The sequence below is a fragment of the Hemicordylus capensis genome, chromosome 2 (assembly GCF_027244095.1).
Source record: "Hemicordylus capensis ecotype Gifberg chromosome 2, rHemCap1.1.pri, whole genome shotgun sequence".
In the NCBI taxonomy this organism is placed as follows: domain Eukaryota; kingdom Metazoa; phylum Chordata; class Lepidosauria; order Squamata; family Cordylidae; genus Hemicordylus; species Hemicordylus capensis.
The window spans coordinates 27667028-27692744 of NC_069658.1; the positions used below are offsets into that span (position 1 = coordinate 27667028).

At 46.3% G+C, this 25717-nt stretch overlaps 1 protein-coding gene across 6 annotated transcripts in view; it reads left to right on the forward strand.

Moving 5' to 3' along the window:
* LOC128341549 (oncostatin-M-specific receptor subunit beta-like) overlaps nucleotides 1–25717 on the forward strand; it is a 71112-nt gene that overhangs the window by 16607 nt on the left and 28788 nt on the right. For 2 of the 6 annotated variants that reach the window (XM_053287818.1, XM_053287819.1), the window contains exons 2-6: nucleotides 5955–6036; nucleotides 7390–7559; nucleotides 12746–12920; nucleotides 19216–19506; nucleotides 21851–21983. In XM_053287818.1, coding sequence (XP_053143793.1) covers nucleotides 5967–6036; nucleotides 7390–7559; nucleotides 12746–12920; nucleotides 19216–19506; nucleotides 21851–21983 — 839 coding nt within the window. In that variant the 5' untranslated portion in view covers nucleotides 5955–5966. Of the gene's footprint in view, nucleotides 1–2640; nucleotides 3902–5333; nucleotides 6037–7389; nucleotides 7560–12745; nucleotides 12921–19215; nucleotides 19507–21850; nucleotides 21984–25717 lie in introns of those variants that run through there. The other 4 variants (XM_053287820.1, XM_053287821.1, XM_053287824.1 and 1 more) reach the window with 4 other exon arrangements.

Sequence of the window (25717 nt, forward strand, 5' to 3'; positions counted from 1 at the left end):
CTTCTTTTGAAGTTTGCTTGAAGCAGCATATCATTTAGTTTTATGTTCCATGCTCTGACAGCCTGTTTTAAACTGTAAATGCTTTTGCAGTTTGCATACATAGTCCTCTTTGCCTTTCTCTAAGAAACCTGGTGGTTGTTGCATGTAAATGTGCTCTTCTAGTTTGTATGTTTAACCACTGGTGCAAAGGTTTCATCATAATCTTCTCCATATTTCTGTGAATATCCTTTTGCTACTAATCTGGCTTTGTAGCACTGAATCTCACCATCAGCATCATGTTTGAGTTTGAAAACCCATTTGCAGCCTATAACTTTCCTTCCTTGAGGTAACTTAGTAAGAGTCCAGGTTTTCTTTTTCTGTAGAGCCTCAAGCTCTTCAATTGCAGCTTGTTTCCACTTCTGGGCTTCTGGTTGTGGTAGCTGGGATATTTCCTCCCATGATGAAGGTTCTGGTTGTTCCGCCATTCTTGCGAGGTAGGACAGTCTCGGAGCTGGAACACCTCTGTTTGAGCACATTGATCACCTCACCTCACCCTCTGTGGTCTCTCTCATTACCTCAGGTGCATCTGGTGGATCGCTGGGGGTCTCTGTGTCAAGTGTGGTTGGATCTGGATCTGCTGTCTCCTCCTCCTCAATTCCTCTGAGATCAGGAAGCATAATCCAGTCATCAGGGTGCTTGGTCTGGTTGCTTGCTTTGGTGTAGGCCCCCTCTGAAGGTGTAGCTCTTTCATTCTCATCAAAATACACAGCTCTGCTTATGGTTATCCTGTTGGTGTCAGGATCCAGAATTCTGTAGGCTTTGAATTGTGCTGCGTAGCCTACAAAAATCCCTTTTGTGGCCCTAGCCCCTAACTTAGTCCTTTTTTCCTTTGGGATGTATGAGTAAGCCGTGCTCCCAAAGGCACGCAGGTGCGTCATGGACAGCTTATGACCATGCCAAAGTTCATATGGTGTTGTTCCTATAGGTTTTGTGTGCATTCTGTTTTGTATGTATGTAGCAGTCATGATGCCTTCTCCCCAGAATTTCTGTGGGAGGTGTGCATCAGCAAGCATGCATCTTACCATGTCCAGTAGAGTTCTATTCTTTCTTTCTGAAATTCCATTTTGGGGTGGGCAGTAAGCTACCATGGTTTGATGCACGATTCCATGTTCTCTCAGGAACTGCTGTGTGGCACTGGACATATATTCTCCTCCATTGTCTGTGCGTAGGATCTTTGGCTTCCAGCCAAATTTGTTGCTTGCCATCGCCACATATTCTTGTAATTTCTCCAGCGTCTGTGATTTCTCCTTTAGTAGAAATACACACATGTATCATGAGAAATCATCTGTTATTGTTAGAAAATATTTTTGATTACCTATGGTTGCTGGTAGTGGTCCAGATATATCACTGTGGATCAGCTCCAGGGGTCTTCCGGTCTTCCTTTCATTCTGCTTAGGAAATGGCTTGTTAACTGCTTTGGACTCAAGACAACAAACACAGTTAGTTACAATGTCACATGGTACAAAATCAATGCCATTAGCTAATCCTCTTTCCTTCATGTTCTGGATTGACTCATAGCTCCTGTGTCCTAGGCGTCTATGCCACAGTTGCAAGCAGTTTTCATGCAGGCATGACTTAGCAAGGTTCACTTCATTAGGCTGGTATGCCTCAGGTTTGGACTGGGCTGGTCTTTCTCTGTCTGTCTTTGATTGCTCTTCCACACTGTAAAGACCTTTGGATTTAGAGCCTACAAGGCAAACTTCTCCATTCTGGGTAACAACACATTGTCCATTTTTAATATACAGTTCACAGCCTTGTTTCTCTAGCTTGGATATTGAAATCAAGGAGCTTGAGAAGTCAGGGATATACAAAACATCTTTAAGAAAAAATGGTTTAACAGATCCATCCAGCAATTTGCAATACAAAATTCCTCCGCCTTTCTTCTTGGCTTTAATTGTAGTATTATTGCACAAATAAACAGACTCTTCAGGAATATCAAACAGTTCAGTATAGAAACCCAGATTATTTGAAATATGGACAGAAGAACCTGAATAAAAAATAAACTTTTCATCGCTTTGCATCAAGTTAATATTAAAATTCCTGTTCAAATACTTTTCTGTGTGCTTAAAATCCTTTGTCTGATTCTTGGGACAATTCGACACCTCGTGGCCAAATTGGTTACACAGAAAACATCTAAGGGCATTAGTCCTAGTTGGCCTCATTTCAGGAGCAGTCTCCCTGCTGGTGGTCATGTGACCTCTCTCTCTGGACTGAGTTTCTTTGGCGGCAACGAAGCCAGGTCTCTTTGTATGTAGATGTGGGGGCCCCATGCAGTTTCCTTTTGCAGCATTCCCTCCCCACCTCATGTTTCCTCTGGAATGACCAATTGTTGCTTTAAGAGCAAAGTTACTTGCCAATTCACTTTCATACCGTGAATTCAAAACTTTTCTCCTGTTTGCTTCAGAAGACAATGTTTGTACTGCTTTCTCAAAGCTTAGATTGGTGTGGGTTTCCAATTGGCCGATTATACTGCTACAGCGGGGGGGGGGCATGCTAAGGAACAGAGCTTCCAGCTTCTGACTCTCTGTAAATTCCTCCCCTGCCTCTTTAAATTGGAAAAAGAAATCTTCCAGAAATCCCACATATGTAGCAAAACAGTCCCCATCTTTATACTGAAGATCCTGCATTTTCTTTCTCAAGTTAAAGGTGTATGCCCACCCCTTCTTCATATGCAAGGAATCTAGCTTGTTTAGCATTTCCTTTGAGATTCCAAGATCACATATGGTGTAAAGGTAATTTTTACTCACAGAAGCTGCAATCAAAGCTCCAGCTTTCACATCTTTGCACAACCATTTTTCTTTGGAAGTTTTCTCAGCAGCTGTGCTTCCATCTGCAGGGGGGAGGGGTCCTCCTCAGTAACTTTTTGGAGTCCTTCTGCTTTCAGAGCAATCCTCAATCTGGTTTTCCATTCCAAATAATTGTCTGCATTCAGGATAGAAGCCTGAGTTTTCCCTTTAGGTAAGCAGCCATCCTCACTGGCTCCAAAAGGCAGTTGCTGTAGATTAGCAATTCAAAGTGTCCACGCTAGATCTCACTGGATCTCCTGGAACAAACCTAGCTCTCTAGTTGCAGTACACGCAGCTCAAAATACTGGACTCCCATAACCTGTTGGAAATTCTCTGTGGTGAGAGAATCCCTTTCTCATTATAGCAGAGCTATAGCACTGTCTGAGACAAGAGACAATGCAAAGTCCTTTAACTTCCAACACAACATGTGTCTTCCTAGACCAAGTCCAACACTCTAGCCACTATCCCCTTTCCAACCAGTCTTTCTCTTTCCAACTAGGTGAACTAGACTGTCTTCCCCTTTCCAGCTAGCTCTGTCTTCCGCTTTCCAACCAGTTGAACTAGACTGGTGCCCCTTTTGAGAGCATTCCATAAGGAAAACACACTGCAGACATTGTTCAATAGAGAACACATAGCATTCAAGATGACCAAGCAAACTGGAAATGGCATTAGCTATATATGGATAGTTTTGTCATAGCCATTAGTGTATGGGTTGCATCTGGACTTGATTTTTAAAAATTACAGTAAGTTGAAGGAGGCTGTTAAGTAAATTGAAGGTTAATTGTAGGTTAATCAAAGAAAACAGAACTGTTACCAGGATACTTCTGTATCCTGGACCCAAACTATTCAGGGCTTTAGAGACTGTCACCAGAACTTTGAATTAGACCTTGAAATCAAATGAAAGTCAGTGTAATTGTGCCCAAACCAAACGGAAAGCTCAACTGAAAAGGACAGTATTGTAATACTGAAGCCCAACTGAAAATCAGTATTGTACAAGGATTTCTAGAATACAGCAAGATTCTGGAGCTGTGGTTACTCAAGAATGGAAGATCTGAGACTGACGTAAGATTGCTAAGGTCAGTGAGAATGAGTGAAAGCTTTCTGAGAAATGGTTTCACCATTTCCTTTCAAGGTTCCCCCAGTTCGTCTCAGAGGCATTCACCACTCAGCTAGGCAGCTCCTTCTTGGCAGATCTAAATAGCTTGGATGGGCATGGAACTAGAGCACTAGCTGTGGATCTCACCTCTCCAAAGATCTTTTCCATATGCTTGGGTTGAACAAACTGAAAAGTGTCCAAAACAACACCACAAAAGCAGAAATCTCAGTCAGAGTCATATCTACAACCAATGTGAAGTCTGAAATGAAGTTAACTAGGAGAGGAGAACTGGTCTTGTGGTAGCAAGCATGACTTGTCCCCTTAGCTAAGCAGGGTCTGCCCTGGTTGCATATGAAAGGGAGACTAGAAGTGTGAGCACTGTAAGATATTCCCTTCAGGGGATGGAGCCGCTCTGGGAAGAGCAGAAGGTTCCAACTTCCCTCCCTACAGCATCTTCAAGATAGGGCTGAGAGAGATTCCTGCCTGCATCCTTGGAGAAGCCACCGCCAGTCTGTGTAGACAATACTGAGTCAGACCATAGACAATACTTATGGTATATGGCAGCTTCCTAGTTTCCTAAGATGTTTCAGTGAGGAGTAGCTGGGTGGAATCACCAAAAGCCAATTGGCTGAAAATAAAAAAATCCTTGAAGGTTACTTCATCACCTCAGCCCTCCTCCTAGCTTGCTGCATCAAGCCAGTTCCCTCTCCAGGGGGATTTCCATGCTCAAGAGCAGCCCTCATCATTGGCTGCCTTGGCTTTAAATGCCTCAGTAGAGAGCTGACAGGCCTTAAAGCCTATTCCAAGCCCCTTCCCTCCCTGGTCTCATTTCCTGTTTCCTGCTACGCCCAACTGGAACTGTTTCCTGCAGCTCTCCCTGCCTTGCTTGCTCAACCCCAGCGGGAACAGATGAGCCTGAAACTATTTCACCCTCACTCCCTTTGGGGGAAGGCAGAAGCCCCAAAGGAGGGATGCCACACTCTCTGCTGGGCTCCACAGGGCCATGCAGGCAACCCAGTAAAGTGGCATCCCAACAGCCACAAAAGGCGACTGGCGATTGTGTCACTGAAGTAAGGGTGTCCAAGTGGGAGCCCAAGGTCCTGCATGGAGTGACGTGCAGCAGGCAGGGCCAGCTTATAAGGCAGCTGTCCTGCCAGCAGCTGATTGGGCACACTAAACCACATATCCAGCCGACGGCACTGTGCACATCCTTCCCTGCTCCATACAAGGCTGGTAGCAGCTCTGCTGCCTCCACCCACCCTCACCGCCGCCCAATAGCTGGGCATTGGGCTAGGGGAGGCTTGTCATTTTCATAATGAAACCATTTAGATAGAAAGGAGCTATGCTAGACTTCTCTTTTGCAATTCCTATTAATTTGAGGTGAGACTTGCCTGGACAAAGTTCCTGTTGCATTGTCACTTTGGCCTTTGAGACCATTTCCGAACTGCAGTAGACATTTTTTATTATTCCCATTTTTGTTCCTTATTCGATCCTAGTGGTGGTGGGGAAATTGCTCCATTCAGATTTGCTTTTTATTTTATGACAAATTGTCTGTGTTTGAAAATAGGCCTGTTGTAGTTGAAGATGTATCGAAGCAAAAGATTCAGCTAAAGCCTAAACATCTTTCTCTCTCTATTTCTCTTAAATGTACCCGTCGCTAATCCCATGCGTGGCAGCTTTAGTGAGCAGCTGCTGGATAGCGGTGGGGACGGGTGGGCGGTGGCCAGGCCGGCTGGCAAGTGAGGAGAGAAAGAGGTGGCCAGGCTGGCTGGTGGGCAGGCAGGGAAGGAAAGCACCACTGGAGGATGCTGAGAGAAAGCGGACTGGGAGGGGGAGAACAGACTGGGGCTGAAGGTCAGGGGGGAGAACGGACTGTAGCTAAAGGTTGGGGGCGGAGAACAGACTGGGGCTGAAGGGGGAGAACGGACTGGGGCTGAAGACGAAATGAAGATGGGGGAGAGACAGAGAGAACTAGGGGTGCAGGTGCTCTGTGCCAGATCAGCTAGTATTATATTATTACTTGTTTCTTTCAGGAATAACTACTAATGGACCATCAGATGCTTTGGATGGTAGTTCTCTATATAGCGGTGTGTTTTGGCCTGCCCCAGAGTCAAGGTAGAGATCCAAATGTTTGCTTTAGTAAGTTTTCAAAAATAAGTGTCTGTAGGATGTCAGCAGTGTGTGTAGTCATCAGTTGGGACTACTATGTCCTGCTTTTTAAAAGAATGATCACTGCTTTATTTTTGGTTCAAGACATGTTCGCAAATTTAAAGGAATATTTAACACCATATCAGTGTTTCCGTATGTTTCAGCCATACAATGAGGAATTGTGGTGGGTACAAAAGCCAACAGGAATATACAAAAAACCCACCCTCTATGTAATATCACATAAAACATATTATATCTTGAATGTAAAAACCTAGTATTTATTTTCACTATGTATCCAATAGCCTGAATAAAACCAATAATCTGAATTTACATCAATTCCAATCCAAAATCTACATAAAATCACAATAATGCATCCAATGAAATCCAATCATCATCCAATCATTCTTCCATTATTACCAAATAGTTCATTTTTCACAAAGTTCATGTAGAGAGAATCCACTGCTGTTGTGTATAATTAACACAACTTGTTCTTGTTATTGGAGTTCATCTGAAGAATGCAGATTTCTGTGTGGCTTGTTAATATTTGCCAGAGGTGTTTCCACCTTTTTGGTCTTCCTCAGTGGCATTTGTAACAATGTTCATGCAAATTCTTCCTCCAAAGTATCAATGACAGTATCAAAATGAAGAATAACCTTATATTAGAAACCTTTTTATCTTGCCTTCTTCAAATATAAGGTTACTCTTATACGGGGCAACAGGTAAGTAAAAATTTAATTTAAAAAATAAATTAATATTCACGACACACACACCCCGACCGAACCAAACCCGGGGGTGGGTGGGTTGGGGGGTGCCGGACCAAACTGGCCCAGTCAGGTTCAGGTACAGCCAGTTCTGTACGCACCCCTAATCTCATCCACACATTGAGGTCCCTTTGCAAATGTTCTCACAACCACTCACAAAATCCTCCAGGATCTGCGCACATTTTATTGAAACGTGGGCAACCTCCTTAGGAACAGGATACTCTTGGTATCCCTGCCTGTAAGCCAAGGTGCCTGCATTCCACCTGCATCCCACCTCTTCAGTGCAGATATATTCAGAACCATATGTTTAGGGATGGATATGATGCCAGAGCTGATGGAACTATCTTAATGTACATCCTACCATGTAAAAGTGCTTAATAGACTTTTAACGTATTAAAATGAAGTATTAAAACAAAACAACAGCAATAATAATAATAATTTTCCCCAGGTCCTTGGGAAGGACTTGATGTCTGGATAAAACAAACCAGTCAATAACACCTGTCAGACTATGTAAACAAAAATAATAATAGTTTTTAATGTCCATTTGGTTCTCCCTAAGGCAACTATGTACTTCAGCCTACCATCCTTAACGTTTCCCAGACTCTTCCTCTTCACCATCTATTATTGGAATGGGATGTTAATCATGATTCCAAAGCATACAGTCCTGAAACAGAAGTACTTTATAACATCCAAATCAATCAAACTGCAGAGAATGCTATCGTCTTGAATGTAAGTATCTTTCTGAAAAACAAGGTTTTGAGTATATGGGTCAAGTTAAATCCATCAAATAATCTGTGTTTCTTTATACCAGGGTTGCATTACTTCAGTCCTCCAGCTGCTTTGGACTACAAATCCCATCATCCCTGACACACGCGGCTGTGTGAATAGCCCCTATATCTGTTTTCAGGCATTCACAATTCACCTCGAATTGTCACCATATTTTGAGCATTCATTGTAACCTAGAGCTGTTTCAGAGAATACTTTCTCCAGCCTCTCCTAATCATATGGGGAGAAGTGTGGACACATACATCTCTCCGCCCGCCCCCCGCCCCCATCATATTATCCCATCCATAGTTCTTTGAAGTACAGTATTCTATCTGCATTATGGAGCAATTCAGAGAAACTGCTCCCCAACCCCGTGGTTGGACAACAGCGGATGGCATACCAGACTGGGGAAAGATATGTGTGGCCATGTGCCTCCACCACTTGACTGAAGGGGCTGGAAAGTGTATGTGGCTCAACTGCCTTTGTCCAAAAACTATAATTTGTACAGAATGCGGCAGCCAGATTGGTCTCTGGGACAACACAAAAGGACCACATAACACCGGTTTTAAAAGAACTGCACCGGCTGCCAATATGTTTCCAGGTGAAATACAAAGTGCTGGTTATTACCTATAAAGCCCTTAATGGCTTGGGTCCAAGCTATTTGAGAGAGCGCCTCCTTTGTCATAATCCCTGTCACCTGTTACGATCTTCTGGAGAGGTCCAGTTACAGTTTCCACCGGCTCGTTTGGTGGCGACCCAGGGCAAGGCTTTCTTTGTGGCTGCTCCAGGGCTTTAGAATAAGCTCCCTGCTGAAATAAGAGCATCTCCTTCTCTGTTGGTTTTCAGGAAGAACCTCAACTCCTATTTTCTCAGGCTTTTAATTAGAATTAATTTTAATCATTTAAAAAACTTATTTATTTTTTATTTTTGCATTTTTATACCGCCTTTCATTATTAAACTTGCTTTAATAATTATTTTATTCTGTTGTTGTTCTCATGTATTTTAATTTGTGACTTGTAAATATTTTAAATTTTGTACACTGCCTAGAGAATTATATATCAGGCGGTTTAAAAATATGATAAATGCATAAATAAACAAACTGTTCTGTCATTTGTTCTGTTTCGGTAAAGACAATTAAGAAGCATCTGCAAGAACTGGCATTCCTTATACTTATAGCCTGACATCCTAACTAATGAAGCCCTGGTGCTACATGAGAAGCGCTTCTACAAGGGCTAGAGCTAGACTTTTTTTTAAAAAAAAAAAAAGAAAGCAAGCAAGCTGGGAAGCCCGGTTAGGGTTATCATTAGCGCTGCTTCGAAAATCCATTATTCCCTATGGCAGAAATATACAAGATCACTAAAAACTAAAAATAAATAAATCATTAAATCAACCGAGTGCCCCACCGTCTTGAAATTTGGGTGGTAGGCAGTGTTCCCTCTAAGGCATGTGCATGTGCTCACACATTTTTTGATGTCCGCTCAGTTAATTTTAGATCCTCCTCAGGTGGAGTCAGGAAGGACCCTGCACTCGCGCAGGGCATACTGGAGCTTCCGGAGGCCACGCGGCCCCCAAGCTCCCCAGCCCCTGCCAGCTCCGTCATGGAGCCGGCCATCGTGTGGGCAGCCGATCCGGCCGCCAAGAGCTCCCTCCCTGCTCATGTGCGGGGAGAGCGGGCTTAGCCCGCTCTCCCCGTGCACTCTCCAAAACCAGGTCTCACTGATCGTGAGACCCGGCTCCCTGTATATCAATCAAAATGATCCCCAAAACAGCTTACAACAAAAAGCAAACTAGCAACCCCTTATTCTGATGGCAGAGGGCAGAGTATGCTTCCTTTCAGTTCTCTAGTCTTTGGGGCAATTGGCAGTTAGAGCACTGTATGACTTCCACAACCTGTAAGCAGATATTGTCAGGAATTTGTTATGACCAAACCATAGTTTGGCTGTTGGGGCCATATTTAGGGCTTGCCCATTCCCTACTCTCCCCTCTTGTACTTGGGTTCCCTCTCTTATTTCCTGACTTGTGTTAACCATGGTTTGTTGTTGCATCTTATTACAGACTATTGTTTGCACATTGAATGCAAACTCTTGTTAACACAGACCAGCTCTGGAAAGCTCAGCTTGAACTTGATCTTGGCTTCACGAACAATGGTTTGTGGTAACCATAGTTTGGCCAATTTGGATGCAAAGACCATCTGGGATTCTTGGCAACCAGGATTTGAGGAAGGGAACCAAAGAGCACAGAAGAATGGGGGAGAATGTGACCCTGAGGCATGACCCCCACAATCAAACCATAGCTGGGCTGTAGTGTCTGAACTAGGCCCACATGGGAGTTGAATTTAAATGGCAGTATAGAAGAGCAAGAAGGAAAAGGCACTTACAGGTTTGCTCACTTCCGTCATTATAATGTCTGAAGCTGCTCTCAGTGGGGCCATTCACACGATTAGCAAAAATCAGTCTAGGATTTTTAACCCTAACCCGATTTTTGCTATACGTGAGAACTACCGGGCTCGGGCTATGAGCCTGGTGGTTCCAGAGTGGGTAACCTGCTCAGGAACCCCTGGTAAAAAACCAGGTTTGTGGAGCGAGCGCCACACCTACTCATGAGTAGACCTCCAGCTAGGAGGCTTAAAAGCAGGGGTCTCCCCAGTATGCCCTGCGCGCTCGTGGCCCCCGAGCTCCCCAGCCCCCGCCGGCTCCGTCACGGAGCTGGCAATCATGTGGGTGGCCAATCTGGGCAGAGCTTAGCCCGCTTTCCCCGCAGTTTGGGGAAAAGCGGGTCTCACAGATCGTGAGACCCGCCTCAGTCTCTACAGCATGTTCATTGACACTGTTTACAGAAACAGTGAGCAAAAGACCCTATGTCTACACATGGACATTAGTAAGCTATCACAGTCTGTGAGGCGGTTCTCACAATTGGTGAGACCCACCATAACGGAGTTTGCGGGGTTTGCGAGACCTCGCTCTCTTAGCCTGCTCTCCCCACAGTTGAGCCCTGCTGCAGCCCTGGGCAGCCGGATCGGCCACCCACACGACTGCCAGCTCTGTCATGGAGCTGGCAGGGGCTGTGGGGATCAGGGGTCGCATGGCCCCCAGAAGTTCCAGCAGGCCCTGCACAAGCGCACAGGGCATGCTGGAGAGACCCTCGAGCTGTGAGGCTGCTTTTTAGCCTCCTGGTCAGGGTCTCCTTGTGAGTTGCCATGGCATGGAGTCACGCTGCAGCACCACATGATCTGAAAGCCCGGGTTAGCAGAGCGCTTGCTCTGCTAACCTGGGCTTAGATGAGGGGTAGTTAAGCGAGTGACCTGCTTAGGAGAAACCGGGCTTGCCTGCAAGCCCGGTGGTTCTCACCATCTGGCAAAATCAGGCTAGGCTCCCTTAGCCCAATTTTGACAGACTCTGAGAATAGCCTCTGTGTCTATGCTTTGCTCATAGTGGGGGAAATGAGCATCAGATGGGTTCAGATCAATCAACAGCAATACAATATTCAATACCCTGTGGGGCAGCTGCCACAATGTGGATGCACTGAAAGAGAATAGACACATATTCTTGAAAACAGAGTTGCTTTATAATAGGATAATTAAAATAGGTAATAGGATTTTAAAAAGGGAAAGGGGGATGGTTAAGCTTGGGGCATATTACCAGGCTACAGTGATGGGAAGGGGGATAGAGCAGGGGTGTAACTATAATAGGGCAAGGGGAGACAGTTGTCTGGGGGTCCACTGCTTTGGGGGCCCCCCCAGAGGCAAGTCACATGCCGCACACCCACCCAGGCTTCCTTCAGTTGTATTCATCCTCTGAAATTGATGTGAGTCTTAAGACCTGGAGCTACCAGAACAGCATGTCTTTCTCTAGTACCATTAAATGACTTGCATCGTCCACAATTTACATTGGTGGGAGGGGCCATTTTAAAATCTTGTCTCTGGGCCCACTCCAACCTTGCTACGCCCCTGGGATAGAGGCTTGGGGTTAGAGAAAGAGGAAAGCCATTTGCCATCTCTACATGCTTCTAGCTGGGTGTCTGTCTCTCTGGGGAGCTCAAGCATGAGGCGAGCTCATGAGGGGTGCCTGGGCAGCATCCAGTGGTGAGGTGCAAATGCAAGGGCACCCCGGGCAGAGTGTGTGCTGGCAAGAATGTAGCCTGAGCCAGGAGTGGCAAAGGCAGGGTTCTTACAGGCAAAAACATACCCTGAGACATGACTGAAGAGTTGCAGGTCCTCCTTGAGGAATTTCTATTGACTTTAGGAATTCTTGCTCCAAATAAGGTGTGAATATTGGGTATTGGTGGCTCCCTTGTATGCTTCTTAAACAAAGAGAGTTTCATGAGAGAGATCACTGATCAATCACCTGAATAGGGAGGGGGCACATCACACATTCTGGCATTTACTCCCTTATTCTAATAACAGCTGGGAGGAACTGAGCTGAGAAGTTTTGTTTAGCCTTGAACGTTCTTATCATCTTACATGGGAGGAAGAGAGCTTGCATTCATTTTCCTTTTGTCTCTTTTCAACTCTGATTTGGGTCTGCCCTGTCTCTCTCTCTCTCTCTCTGCCTATCCTCAGATGGAACCGGAGAGGGGCACTTCCTTTAGCCCACTGCTGTCATTTGCAAAATGACCTGTAAGACACTATAGGTAAACACCTTGCCAGAATGTACTTTTTCACACAATGCATAATCAACTTGTGGAATTCTCTGCCACGAGATGTGGTGACAGCCAACAACCTGGATGGCTTTAAGAAGGGCTTGGATAACTTCATGGAGGAGAGGTCTATCATCAGCTACTAGTTGGAAGGTTGTGGGCCACCTCCACCCTCAGGATGTACCAGTTGCAGGGGAGTAATAGCAGGAGAATGGGCATGCCCTCAACTCCTGCCTGTGGCTTCCAGTGGCATCAGGTGGGCCACTGTGTGAAACAGGATGCTGGAGTAGATGGGCCTTGGGCCTGATCCAGCAGGGCTGTTCTTATATTCTTATGACCTGTTCCCTGGAATGCAGCCAGCGTTTCTCTTCCAAGCAGGCTAAGGGGGGAAAATGGCTAAACAGCTAAGTTTGAGAGGCACACTGAAGCACCCAAAATGGCACAGCAAGCATGGCTAGTAACATATGACTATTTCCTCATCATTCTGTGCTCCTCTTTTTATTTTATACGTTTAGGAGAATTATACAACAAACCTCAATAAGTTAAATCAAACTCTGAAATGGGACTGGAATCCCAAAGTACCCTTGGAGTGTACGCCTCATGCAGTAAGAATCAGGATTATGGTGACAAATGGAAGTTTTCCACTTCCTGAAGAGTGGAGTGACTGGAGTCCATGGGAAACAGTAAAAGGTAAACAAACATTGAACAGGGTCTCATGATCCGTGAGACCCGGTTTGGGGAAGTGAGCAGGAAGAGCGGGCTAAGCCCGCTCTCCCCGCTCATGAGCAGGGAGGGAGCCCTGGGTGACTGGATCAGCTGCCCACACAATGGCCGGCTCCAAGACAGAGCCGGCGGGGGCTGGGGAGCTCGGGGGCCCCACGGCCCCCAAAAGCCCCAGTATGCCCTGTGGAAGTGTGCAGAGCATACTGGGGAGACCCCTGAGCTGGGAGGCTGCTTTTAAGCCTCCCTGCCAGGGATCTACTCACGAGTAGCCACGGCATGGATTTGCACCGCGGCTACTCACAAGCAGATAGCTGAGGTTTGTGGAGCACTCACTCCGCAAACCTGGGCTAAGGGGTGGGCTACAGGAGCAGGTTAGCCGCTCCAGAACCACCAGGCTTGGCTGCGAGCCCGGTGGTTCTCACGACCCACAAAAATCGGGCTAGGCTCTCCTAGCCCGATTTTTGTTGGTCATGAGAATAGCCCCATTGCCTCTTAAAGCAGGGGGAAAGCAAGTGGTGGTGGTGGTGGTGGTGGTGGGGACTATATCTACATTGCATATTAATACAGCACGTGCAGCATGGGTGGTAGGCTTCAGTTTGCAAGATCTACTTGGTTTTTTGTGGAACCCCGAGGCCCACCAGAGCACTTTCCAGATTCGACCCTGCAATGGGGTCATGTCGTATCTTGGAAGTGTGCTTCCACACTTCCTGTGCTGTGACACCACAGTCCCTACGCAGACAGCAGGGTGCCGTTCACATTTACGATGCCTTGTTTCGAATGTAATCGCTGCGATAGAGAGCTAGGACATTGTATATTTTATTTTATTTATTTTATTTATTTTATTAACACATTTTTATACCGCCCAAAACTTACATCTCTGGGTGGTTTACAACAAAATAAAAACAAAGTAAAACATTAGTTAAAACAAAAATTAAAAGTTTAAAACATTACAGCAATTTAAAAATTTTAAAAGAATATTTTAAAACAGCATTAAAACAACATTAATTAAAAGCCTGGGTGAACAGATGTGTCTTTAAAGACTTTTTAAAAGCTGTCAGAGATGGGGAGGCTCTTATTTCACTAGGGAGTGCATTCCAAAACTTCGGGGCAGCAGTGGAGAAGGCCCGTCCCTGAGTGGCCACCAGACAAGCCGGTGGCAAATGCAGACAAACCTCTCCAGCTGATCTCAGTGGGTGGTGGGGTTCATGACGAAGAAGGCATTCTTTTAAATATCCAGGGCCCAAGCTGTTTAGGGCTTTATAGGTTATAACCAGCACCTTGTATTTTGCCCGGAAACATATCAGCAGCCAGTGTAGCTCCTTTAATATACGAGGTGTGAGAAAGTTGCTGTTTTTTCAGGTTGTTGGTTTCCATGAGGCTGCTCCTCCTGCTGTTTACGTTTCAGATGTGACTTGCCTGAACGGAAGCATTTTGCTGCTGTTGAGCAGCTAGGCTGGAAAGCACCCCACTGCGGCTAGGAACAAAATGGTGGCTGTGAAGCAGAACCAGATGCAAAATGATGACTCATGTGGCTGAGACAAATACCTACAAGAGCCATGCATTGGGATAACCTGTCTTTAGAAGTACAGATCACCTAGAGTTGTGTGACATAATTCCAATTTTATTCAGGGTCCACCTTGGCACTTAAGAGGCCTCCCTACCCCCAATTTTCATTTGGCATTCCTGCATCACTTCAGCCTGCTTCAGTTTGGGGCCAAAGGTTCAGTCCCTCCCTGCTACTCCCTTAATCTCTAAATAGATGCCCTAGGTTCAAGGCTAAATTTAAATGATCAGGAAAAAGGCAGGGCATGTTCCTTTAACTTTGCTTCTGATAGCAAGGGAGCAGCAGCTGCAGTAGCAGCTTGAGGTTTTTAAAAGATTTCTAGAAGAGCCTCCCTCCCCACCCAGGTCAGGGGAAAGTGCAGAGTTTCTTGGGAATTTTAGTCTTTTCTGGGGCTGCTTCAATAATCACAGCCCCCCAAAATACTACAGTTCTCAAAAAACAAACAAACCCCAGTACTTTCCCCAGAACTGCAAGGAAATTGAAATAAAAAGCAAACCTCCTCTGGAAATCCTTTCAAAACTTAAGCTGCCATTGTAGCCACTGCTTCCTCACTGTTGGGAATGAAGTTAAAGGCAAGCCTGGCCTCTCTTGTGCCAGGTGACTAGGTTTTCGAGGTCATGGTAAGGCGGGGGAAAAGAGAGGGACAAAGTGAAGCTTTGGGGACCAAAATCAACCCAACTCAACGTGAACTGGATTAATTTGGGCTAAATTGGACTGATTGAATCTGCTTCCAATTCTGCCTCCAAACCTTCAAGCAGGCCTGAGACCAACATAATATATAATACTCAGACATACAATGATGCTTATTTTAATAGTGTCATGTTACAGACAAACCTGCACAGAAATCCTGGGGCTCCTGCAAGCCTCTGTGGGATAGGGAAGGAACAAGACAAAGCACAATTTGTGAGCATAGTCATGAGTTGACGATATAAAATGTAAAATCAATTTGGTCCCCACCCTATGCTTGGGATACTCTTTTGTACCTCCACTGGCTCTGTATGTCCATATGAGGACATGATGTGCAAAAGAGAACCAGCGCAGTGTAGTGGTTAGAGTGCTAGACTAGGACTGGGGTGACCCAAGTTCAAATCCCCACTCAGCCATGATACTAGCTGGGTGACTCTGGGCCAGTCACTTCTCTCTCAGCCTAACTTACTTCACAGGGTTGTTGTGAGGAGAAACTTAAGTATGTAGTACACCGCTCTGGGCTCCTTGGAGGAAGAGCGGGATATAAAATGTAAAAATTTTTTAAATCACATAAATAAATAAATGCCATCTATGTGCATAAAAATCAACCGCGTGTCAGCTAAAATTGCTTGGTTGACTTCTGAAGTCAATGAAAGCAGCTATTTTCATGAGTGAGAAAAACCGGGCTGGGAACTTGGTTTTGCTCGCTCATGAGACCCACCGGGCTCACCAGGCGAACCCAGTGGCTCCACAGCAGCAAGCCTGCCTAAATACCTCCCATGTAAATGACGTTAATGGCACGAGCACACCGTTAACATTTTAACGATCATGTGCTCACGGCGGCTGCTTGCAGCTGCGGCCGGCACTCTCAGGGAGGATCCCAGAAATGCACCATGCACTTGCACAGTGTATTACTGGGGCTCCCGGAGGCAGGGTGCCGCATGGCGGTGCCTCCCTTTGCCCGACCCCTGGAGCTCGCCCAACCTGACCGGGCGAGCTTCAGCCAGGCACAGGAGCCAAGCCACTGCTCATCTGGGTGGGTGATCCACCTGCCTAAGGAGGGGTGAGTGATTGTCTGTGGGGAGAGGGGGTCAAGCCCGTTTTCCTCGATGAACTCCTTTTGGCCCTGCACACTGATCGTGTGTAAAATAAAGGTAAAATATGCTCTCAAGTCATTTTTGACCTCTGGCACCCACAGAGCCGTGTGGTTTTCTTTGGTAGAATACAGGAGGGGTTTACCATTTCCTCCTCATATTTAGAGCCTTAAAAATTACTCCTTCCCACCACCTATGTGGCATGCGGGCGGGGCATAATTTGCACTGGGCCATTGAATAGGCTGCATTTGGTTGTTTTGTTCTGCCTCTCGTGGGATTTTGTGAGATGTGGAAGGATGGGTATAAAAGTCCTGGCCATGCGTTTGGAGCCATTCCTCTTTTGATGAAGTTTGGGTGCACCCACCACTCCCTCCCTTGGGGTTAGATCTGGGCATTAGCTGGCTGCCCCCTTTTTCAGGGGACTGTGAGGGAATGTGTTAGCAGCGAGGTAGACAAATGGAGCACAGGTGGAGAAAGACTCAGCTTGAATCCAACAGATTGCAACATAGAGCTCACTTGAAGACCTATGCTCAGGTGATACGTGTGGCAAAGAAGCAATTCTTTTCTGCCCGTATTGCATCCACAAGTTCATGTCTGGCGGAGTTGTTCAGGGTTGTGAGAGGGCTAGTATGTGCCCCTCCTCCCTTGAATCAGAATCTGGAACCATCGATTACCAGCTGTGATGTTTTTAATGATTCTTTGTGGAAAAATTTCTCGTATTTGGGCCGACTTAGACTCCGTCTCCACAATTACTTCAGTGTCTGATGTGGAGGTGTCCAGCGACTTCTCTTGTGTAGATAGGTTGGATCAGTTCCAGTTTGTGACTCCTGAGGATGTGGACAAGCTGATTGGAATGGTGCGGTCCACCACCTGTCCTCTTGACCCTTGCCCGACATGGCTTATTCTATCTGGCAGCGGGGTTATTGTAGAAGGCCTGGTAGAGATAATAGATGCATCTCTGAGGGAAGGTAGGATGCCTCCTAGTCTTAAGGAGGCAATTATGAGATCGCTTCTAAAGAAGCCTACTTTGGATACCTCAGAGCTGAGTAACTACAGGCCTGCCTCCAACCTTCTGCAGCTGGGCAATGTAATTGAGAGGGTGGTGGCCTCTCAGCTCCAGACAGTCTTGGAGGAAACGGATTATCTAGACCCATTTCAAACTGGCTTCCGGGCTGGCTATGAGGTGGAGACTGCCTTGGTCGGCCTGATGGATGATCTCCTATTGGCAATTGACAGAGGAAGTGTGATGCTGTTGGTCCTTTTGGACCTCTTGGTGGCTTTCGATACTATCGACCATAGTATCCTTCTGGAGCGTCTGAGGGAGTTGGGGGTGGGAGGCACTGCTTTGCAGTGGTTCCGCTCCTACCTCTTGGGCAGGTTCCAGATGGTGTCCCTTGGAGACTGTTGTTCTTCAAAATCTGAACTTTTGTATGGTGTCCCTCAAGGCTCCATATTGTCTCCGATGTTGTTTAACATCTACATGAAACCGTTGCGAGAGATCATCAGGAGATTTGGTGCAGGGTGCTATCAGTATGCTGATGACACCCAAATCTATTTCTCCATGTTGGCATCATCGGGAGAGGGCATAACCTCCCTAAATGCCTGCCTGGAGGCGGTAATGGACTGGATGAGGGATAACAAACTGAGACTGGATCCAGATAAGACAGAGGTACTCATTGTGCGGGGTCAGAACTCGAGAGACGATTTTGATATGCCTGTTCGGGATGCGGTCACACTTCCCCAGAAGGAACAGGTATGCAGCCTAGGAGTGCTTCTGGATCCAAGTTTCTCCTTGGTGTTCCAGGTTGAGGCAGTGGCCAGAAGTGCCTTCTATCAGCTTCGGCTGATACGCCAGCTGCATCCGTTTCTTGAGATAGATGACCTCAAAACTGTGGTACGTCTGCTGGTAACCTCCAGACTGGATTACTGTAATGCTCTCTATGTGGGGCTGCCCTTGTATGTAGTCCGGAAACTACAGTTGGTCCAGAATGCGGCAGCCAGGTTTGTCTCTGGGTCATCTAGGAGAGACCATATTACTCCCGTATTGAAGGAGTTACAATGGCTGCTGATATGTTTCCAGGCAAAATACAAGGTGTTGGTCATAACCTATAAAGCCCTAAACGGCTTAGGCCCTGGGTATTTAAGAGAACGTCTTCTTCATCATGAACCCCACCACCCATCGAGATCATCAGGAGAGGTCCGTCTGCATTTGCCACCGGCTCGTCTGGTGGCCACTCAGGGACGGGCCTTCTCCATTGCTTCCCCGAGGCTTTGGAATGCGCTCCCTAGTGAAATAAGAGCCTCCCCATCTCTGACAACTTTTAAAAAGTCTTTAAAGACACATCTGTTCACCCAGGCTTTTAACTGATATTGTTTTGTTTTAGTGGTGTTTTTAGAATATTGTTTTAAAATTTTAAACTGTGTTTTAAATTTTTGCTTTTAAATTTTCTGTTTTTGTTTTTAATTAATGTTTTACTGTTTTTATTTGTTGTGAACCGCCCTGAGACCTTGGGTTAGGGCGGTATAAAAATGCATTAAATAAATAAATAAATAAATAAATAAATAAATAAATAATGTTTCCTTTCTCTCTGAATGTCTCCTTCGCTGCTGCTGCTTCTTCTTTTTTTGCCCTCATCATGTCTATGTCTGTGCCCCTTTACCGAATTGTCGGTGTGATGCCTTTCATTTATCTCAGTGCAGAAGAAGCACATAGACCTGAGTAGGTTTTGATCCCATTGCAACATTGTCTCAAAGTGCAGTTTTTCAGTCATCTCCCCCTGTGAGTCAATGGCAACTACTCAGTAATTGCCCAGCTTTGCATTTCATATTGTAAGCTCCCAAAAGTCCTTCACATAGTTCAATATCCAAGGCTTGTGTTAAGAGGACAATTATCTATTTTCTCTTTTGCTTTGTTCAGGATTGTATACTGTGGATGACAGCAAGAATTATATCTTCCCAAAGTACAAGGTTGTTGAAGAAGGTTCTTCTGATGTCAGCTTTTGCTGCATTGCAAAGAAAAACGAAACTGTAAAAAAATTATTGTTCGGGAATACTCCATATAACACAAGCACAAGGCAACGAAAAGTGGATTTTACTGTAAAAAATGTCCCGTATTCAGATATACCTCACAAGTATTATGTGTTGTGTCTGTTTTCTAATGGCAATAAAGGAACAAATGGCAATGATGGAACAAATCTCTACACAGCCAGTAAGCGGAAAATGCTTTGTGTTATTGGGTGGGATTTATGTTGATAGGAATCTAGTTTTCTGATGTAGAAATGAACTGGGAGGATGTCATACAATCTAGGGTGTGTGCGCTTTTGGCACATCCTCCTCCTTATATTAACTGTGTGGGTCAGTATTAGTGGGGAAGGTTTTGTCCAAACCAACCAGGGGACAGAGAGGCATAGAAAAGGTAATAAGGGGCAGCTAGTGAGAAGCTTGTTGCCTATATAATGACTGGGAAACCTAATTACCTGAGGGACGAAAGAGAAGTTCTCTGAATGGGTATAAACAGCAATTAGAGAAGAGTCAGAAAAGAAAGGGAAAACTGTGGCCAAAAGAGCATGTAACATGGAACAGTGGATCCACTGGAATGGACAAATTTGGATGTTTGGGAGAGCTGCCTCTCTGCAGTCAGCGAGACTGCAGAGAAGTGGGGGAGTTGGCAGTGCAGGCTTAACAGAAGGACAGCCCACACAGCCAATTGGGACAGAGTTGAGGGAGCAGCTTCCTCCCTCAACTCCGGTTCCAAGGCCAGCAGCCAAATCCCAAATTCCAAATTCTGATGTACCGCAGGCTGCTGGTAACCTTAGGCTGAGGCGGCAAAACTTCATTTAATCCAAGGGTTCAGATTGGAGTCCCAGCCTTGAACCCTCGGTTTCATTGCCCCACCTGACTGCAATTCCCCGCATTTGGACATAACATTCACAGAACTGCAGGCCTTTTCAACTGTGGTTCCATGTTAGGTGCAGATGTGGCCTGTCCTGAAATGCTTATTAGTGTTCAATACAGTAAATAGGATTAGCTAATATTTTCTCTCTACAGTTGTTAGCAAAGAACCATTCCTGTTGTATGCCAAATAGTAAAACCTGGTTATTTGTGTTAAACTGATTTTCTATTCTGGTCTGTAAACCCCTGCACTAAAGCCACGCCATGCTACTAAAAAAGCCACACTATTGGAGAGACCTAAAGGAAAGAACTGGAAAAAAGAAAAGAAACAGAGTAGTCAAGGAAGCTCATCTTACAATCCGTGAGAAGAGCTTCTGTTTGGCTTGCAGGGAGAGCAGGCTTAGCCCGTTCTCCCCTCAGACGAGCAGCTGCTCATAGCTGGGCAGCCGGATTGGCTGCCCACACGGCTGCCGGCTCCATCACGGAACCGACGGGGACCGCGGGGATTGGGGTCCGTGTGGCCCCTGGAAATTCCAGGATGCCCCATGCAAGTGTGCGGGGCATCCTGGAGAGACTCCCAAGCTGGGGAGCCTGCTTGCACATGAGCAAAAAATGAGGTTAACAGAGCGCTCATTCCATTAACCTCATTTAAGGGGAGGGGGAGGGGGAATTAGGTGGGCTAGCCATCTTGGGAGCACTGGGCTCACCTGTGAGCCCGGTGGTTCCCATGATCCCTGGAAAGTAGGCTAAACTCCCTTAGCCCATTTCCCAGGGATCGTGGGAATAGCCTCAAGGTGAGGCTGTGTGTGAACCTGTATTTTCCCCCCTTTTCTGACAAAGAGACAGGATGGTGGCAGTGAGGAATTAATTGGATGAGCTCCATGTTCTTAATGGAAAATCTTTAAATAAACAATAAAATAAGATTAGCTGGACATCACAGCTAAAGATAGATAGATAGATAGACAGAGAGAGAGATGGTGACCAATGTCATCTTGAATGAGGAATATTTTTGGCAGTGGGGATAAGCATGGCAGCAGACCACAGTCTTTGAAGCTATTCTCACCAGCTGTGAAAACTGGGCTAGGGAAGCCCAGCCCAGTTTCTGCTGCTCATGAGAGCTGCCAGGAGCCATGTGCCACTTCCGTGGCGTGCCGTCTTATGCAGCCCGCCGCTTAACCCAGGTTTTGGGCGCGATTGCACCCACACACCAGGTTACTTGATTGTGTGTCTGCCTTGGCTGCTTACACTTGGGAGGGGACTCCCAGTAATGCACCATACACTTGCACAGTGCATTATTGGGATTCTGGGGGCAGGGTGCTGCATGGTGGTGCTTCCCTGAGCCTGACCCCTGGAACAGCTGAGCATGGCACGGTGAGGTGCTGGCGGACTGCAGGAGAGCCGCCACTCATCTGAGCAGGTGCTCCACCTGCCCAGTGAATCCTCTGTGCTCATCTGTGGCAAGGTAAACACTTTCGGGCTTTCTCCTCACAAAAGAGGGTAGCCTTTCTCACTGATCGTGAGATGCGCTTCTTTGTTTTTGCTTGTGAAATGATTGGATCTTCTGCTGGCATATGGCCTAAAGTTCACGTGCTTCAAAGGAGTTTGTGAGGCTAGTACAAAAGGAGGAAACATTGTAACACACCTTTGATTTGTGTTTCCAGCACGACCTGATAAACCCAGAGATTTCACCTGCGAAACCGAAGACATGATAACCTTAAAGTGTACTTGGCTGCCTCTTCAGGAAAATGATAAATTTCCAAATAATTGTCAAACACATTTTGTTTTGTCTAGTGTGTAAGTATTCTTGAAGTAACAGTTTCTTCTAATCATGCTATGAAAATCTTTGCAGATGAGAAGTGTTGAGCTAGACTTTGGCAGTGTGGTGAGGGAACTGTTTTGGAGAAAATATTAGGCCTGTGCACCTCTGAAAACATCTGATCTGATAAGTATCAGAATCAGATTTAGGGAACCTTTAGCCATATCAGATATCGTATCATTATAGAATTTCCAGTCAGAAATCCAATAAGAATCAGAAATGTTCACCATAGAGGTGACGGGGTGGGTGGGAGGAGGAGGAGGAGGAGGAGGAGAAGAAATCTTGAATAGCTGGGCAGCGAGCTCTCAAATTTGGGTCACATGTAGTTCAGGATGACAGTATTCTTTGTACTTAATTTTAAGTAAATTGGGCCATCTGTTGATTTTTGGTGTTTTTTTTACTTGTGCCAAAATTGGACTAACATCCAAGAATCACAGTGGATGTGATGTCACATCCAAGAATCCACCATTTTCTTTTCAAATTGATTAAATGAAATTAAATAGGCTAAATAAATAAATGAGCAGGTGGGCAGGCAGAAGATGGCAGTCAATTTTGAATCTGTGATTGAGGAGAAAACATGCCCTAACTGCCAAAAGCAGGCTGTAGATGCCATTTTGTAGTCCCAATATTTTGATTTTAAAATAAATTATTTTCAATATTTAGGGAGTGATTAAGATAATTCTGATTTGATATAGGCTGCTAAATATTGTATTGGGATTATTTCTGATATATCCAACGTTGCTGATATTGTTTGATATCAATAGAGGATATTTCGACTGCACAGGCCTCGGAAATGTACTATTGTTGCTGAAGAAAGTATTCCCTGATAAGATAGCAGTCCTCAAATATCTGAGGGGCTGTCACATTGAAGAAGGGGTATACCTTTTCTCTGTTTTTGCTGAGGGCAGGACTAGACCCAATGGACTGAGATCACAAGGTAGCAGATTTTGGCTAGACCTTAGACATAGTTTCCCAACTGGAAGAGGCGTTGCCCAGTGGAACAAGACACAACCTCAAGTGGTGGGCTCGCCTTCACTGGAGACTTTCAGACAGAACTCCTATTAAATGGTTTGGGAGTTAAGTACCTCCAGGACCATTGCCATCCATATGTGCCTTCATGTATAATCCAGTCACCACCTGAGGCCTTGCATGATGGGCATCCAATAGGAGTTCCTATGAAGCTTACATTGCCAGTGGCAAGCCAGCTGTTAGAAATGGGGGAGGAGGGGGGGCAGCCCTTGTGCCCACTGGCGATCCAGCTATCAGAAACAGTGGAGAGGATGGCAGGTGCTTCCCAACTAAATAATACCTGAGGGAATATCTTGGACATTCTAAAGGAAATATGAACTCTGATGGACTTTTCTTCAAATCGAGCTTCTCTCCCAATGGAAATAGCAGCTGCAGAGCAGGGGAGAGATGTGGTCTGGATTGTGACCATGGCAACAGCAAAGGCTTGAAGCCCTCCACAGCCATGCTGCAGTTGTGATCCTGATTGTATGCCCTCCCCCCCCACAATTGCTATTTACCTTCATAAAACAATCATGCAATGCCAAAACGACATGTTTAATGTAGTGTGCCTTGGCCCCTGGCTCTTCTGGACCAGGTCTGTGTTTCGTCTGCAAGCAGACGAAATTAAAATTCTACACTCAGGCAATTCAAATCCTGCTCCAGACAAAAATTAAAAAACCTACGTCTGTGATCTATATACCTTATGCAAACTGAGGAATTGGCATATGTTTATTTTGCATGATTTATTCTGTTTTGATCAGTCATGGGAAGGATGAGGACAATGAAGCCCCATCCTCAGCCACTCAATACGTTATTCCACCACCTCTCTGGCTTTTGGCATCGCCCACGAATTTTCAACTATAGCTTCATATTCTAACGACTGGAAACCTGCCTTTTATTTTCAGATGTAGAGCCCTTTCTCACAATCAGTGAGAAAGGGCTCAAGGGAAAGCGGGGAGGAAGGCTGCTAGCACTTACCTCCTCGCAGGCGATCCCTCTTCTCTTCCTGAGCGGGCAGATCGCCTGCCCACCCACACAATTGCTGGTAGATGCTGGCAACGTGTAGGGTCAGGGGATGGGAAGCCTCACCTCGCCCCCCCCAACTCCCATAATGCACGGCACCTGTGCAGTGCATTGTGAGGATTCCCCCGATGCTGGCTGGGGACCCTGCTGTCTCCCAGCACCAGCTGCAAGCAGTCGGGGCTGGCAGGCGACCAAGAAAATGAGGTTAAGAGAGCACTTGCTTTCTTAACGTCATTCTGAAGGAGGCTCCACAGGTGGGTCTGCTGTAGCAATGGCTGCCACTTGCCTCCTGCTGCTTCTCGTGAGCAGCCAAGAGTGGGCTTGGCTGCCTCATAAGAACAGCCTCAATGCTTGATGAAAGAAAAGAGAAGGCTCAGTTCAAGTATTGCATCAAACTATGGCTAGCACTAACTGTGCCAGGTCTCACAATTAGTGAGACCCGGTTTTTGTGAGTGCGCGGGGAGAGGAGCAGGGAGGGAGCCCTGGATGGCTGGATCGGCTGCCCACATGATTGCCGGCTCCGTGATGGATCCAGCGGAGGCTGGAGATCTCGGGGGCCGCATGGCCCCGGAAGCTCCAGTATGCCCTGCACAAGTGTGCAGGGCATACTGGGGAGAACCCTGGAGCCGGGAGGCGGCTTTTCACCTCCCCTCCAGGGGTCTACTCATGAGTAGCCCCAGCATGGCGCCACACCACAGCTACTCACGATTGGGAAGCCCAGGTTTGCGGAGCACTCACTCCACAAACCCGGGCTAAGGGGAGGACTACAAAAGCAGGCTAGCCGCTTGTAAGCCACCGGGTTCGCCTGTGAGCCCGGTGGTTTACATGATCAGCAAAAATTTGGCTAGGCTCTCCTAGCCCAATTTTTGCTGATCATGAGAATAGCCCCACTATTTTATAACCAATACCCTGGTCTGAGCTTCCAAAAGTACAGGCAGACGGCCATGTTTCAGAGCTGATTTTTGCTTTGTGTTCCACTTCCTGAACACCCCCATTTCCATGATGCAGCAACCTCCAAAGTCAGCGCTACAGCTATAATGATGGTTTGCTAACCACAAGCAGACCAAACCTTAGTTAGCATTCTTTGCAAATACCTTTAAACTCTTAAAATCTAGTTTCTTGGCTGGTTGCCAACCATGGTTTGTTAATCCAGTGGGGCAATTCTCACGATCAACAAAAATTGGGCTAGCAGAGGCTAGCCCAATTTTTGTTGACCGTAAGAACCACCGGGCTCGCAGCCGAGCCCAGTGGTTCTTGAGTGGGTAACCCGCTCGAGAACCCCTCGTAAAAAGCAGGTTTGCGGAGCGAGCACTCCAGCAAACCTGCTTTTTAGGATTATGAGTAGCCGCGGCGCGCCATTGCGCCATGCCTACTCATGAGTAGACCCCAGGCAAGGAGGTGAAAAGCGCAGGGCATACTGGGGCTTGCGGGGGCCATGTGGCCCCCACTCCCCCCACCCCTCCACCGGCTCTGTCATGGAGCCGGCCATCATGTGGACGGCCAATCCGGCCACCCAGGGCTCCCTGCCTGCTCGTGCAGGGAGCGGGTTTAGCCCGCTCTTCCCACTCACTGCCCAAAACCGGGCTCACTGATCCTGAGACCCGGTCCAGTATCACACTCAACCATTGTTAAGTTTCCTAAACCATGGTTTGGTGGGAGGGCTGAATTGAGGCTAATTCTG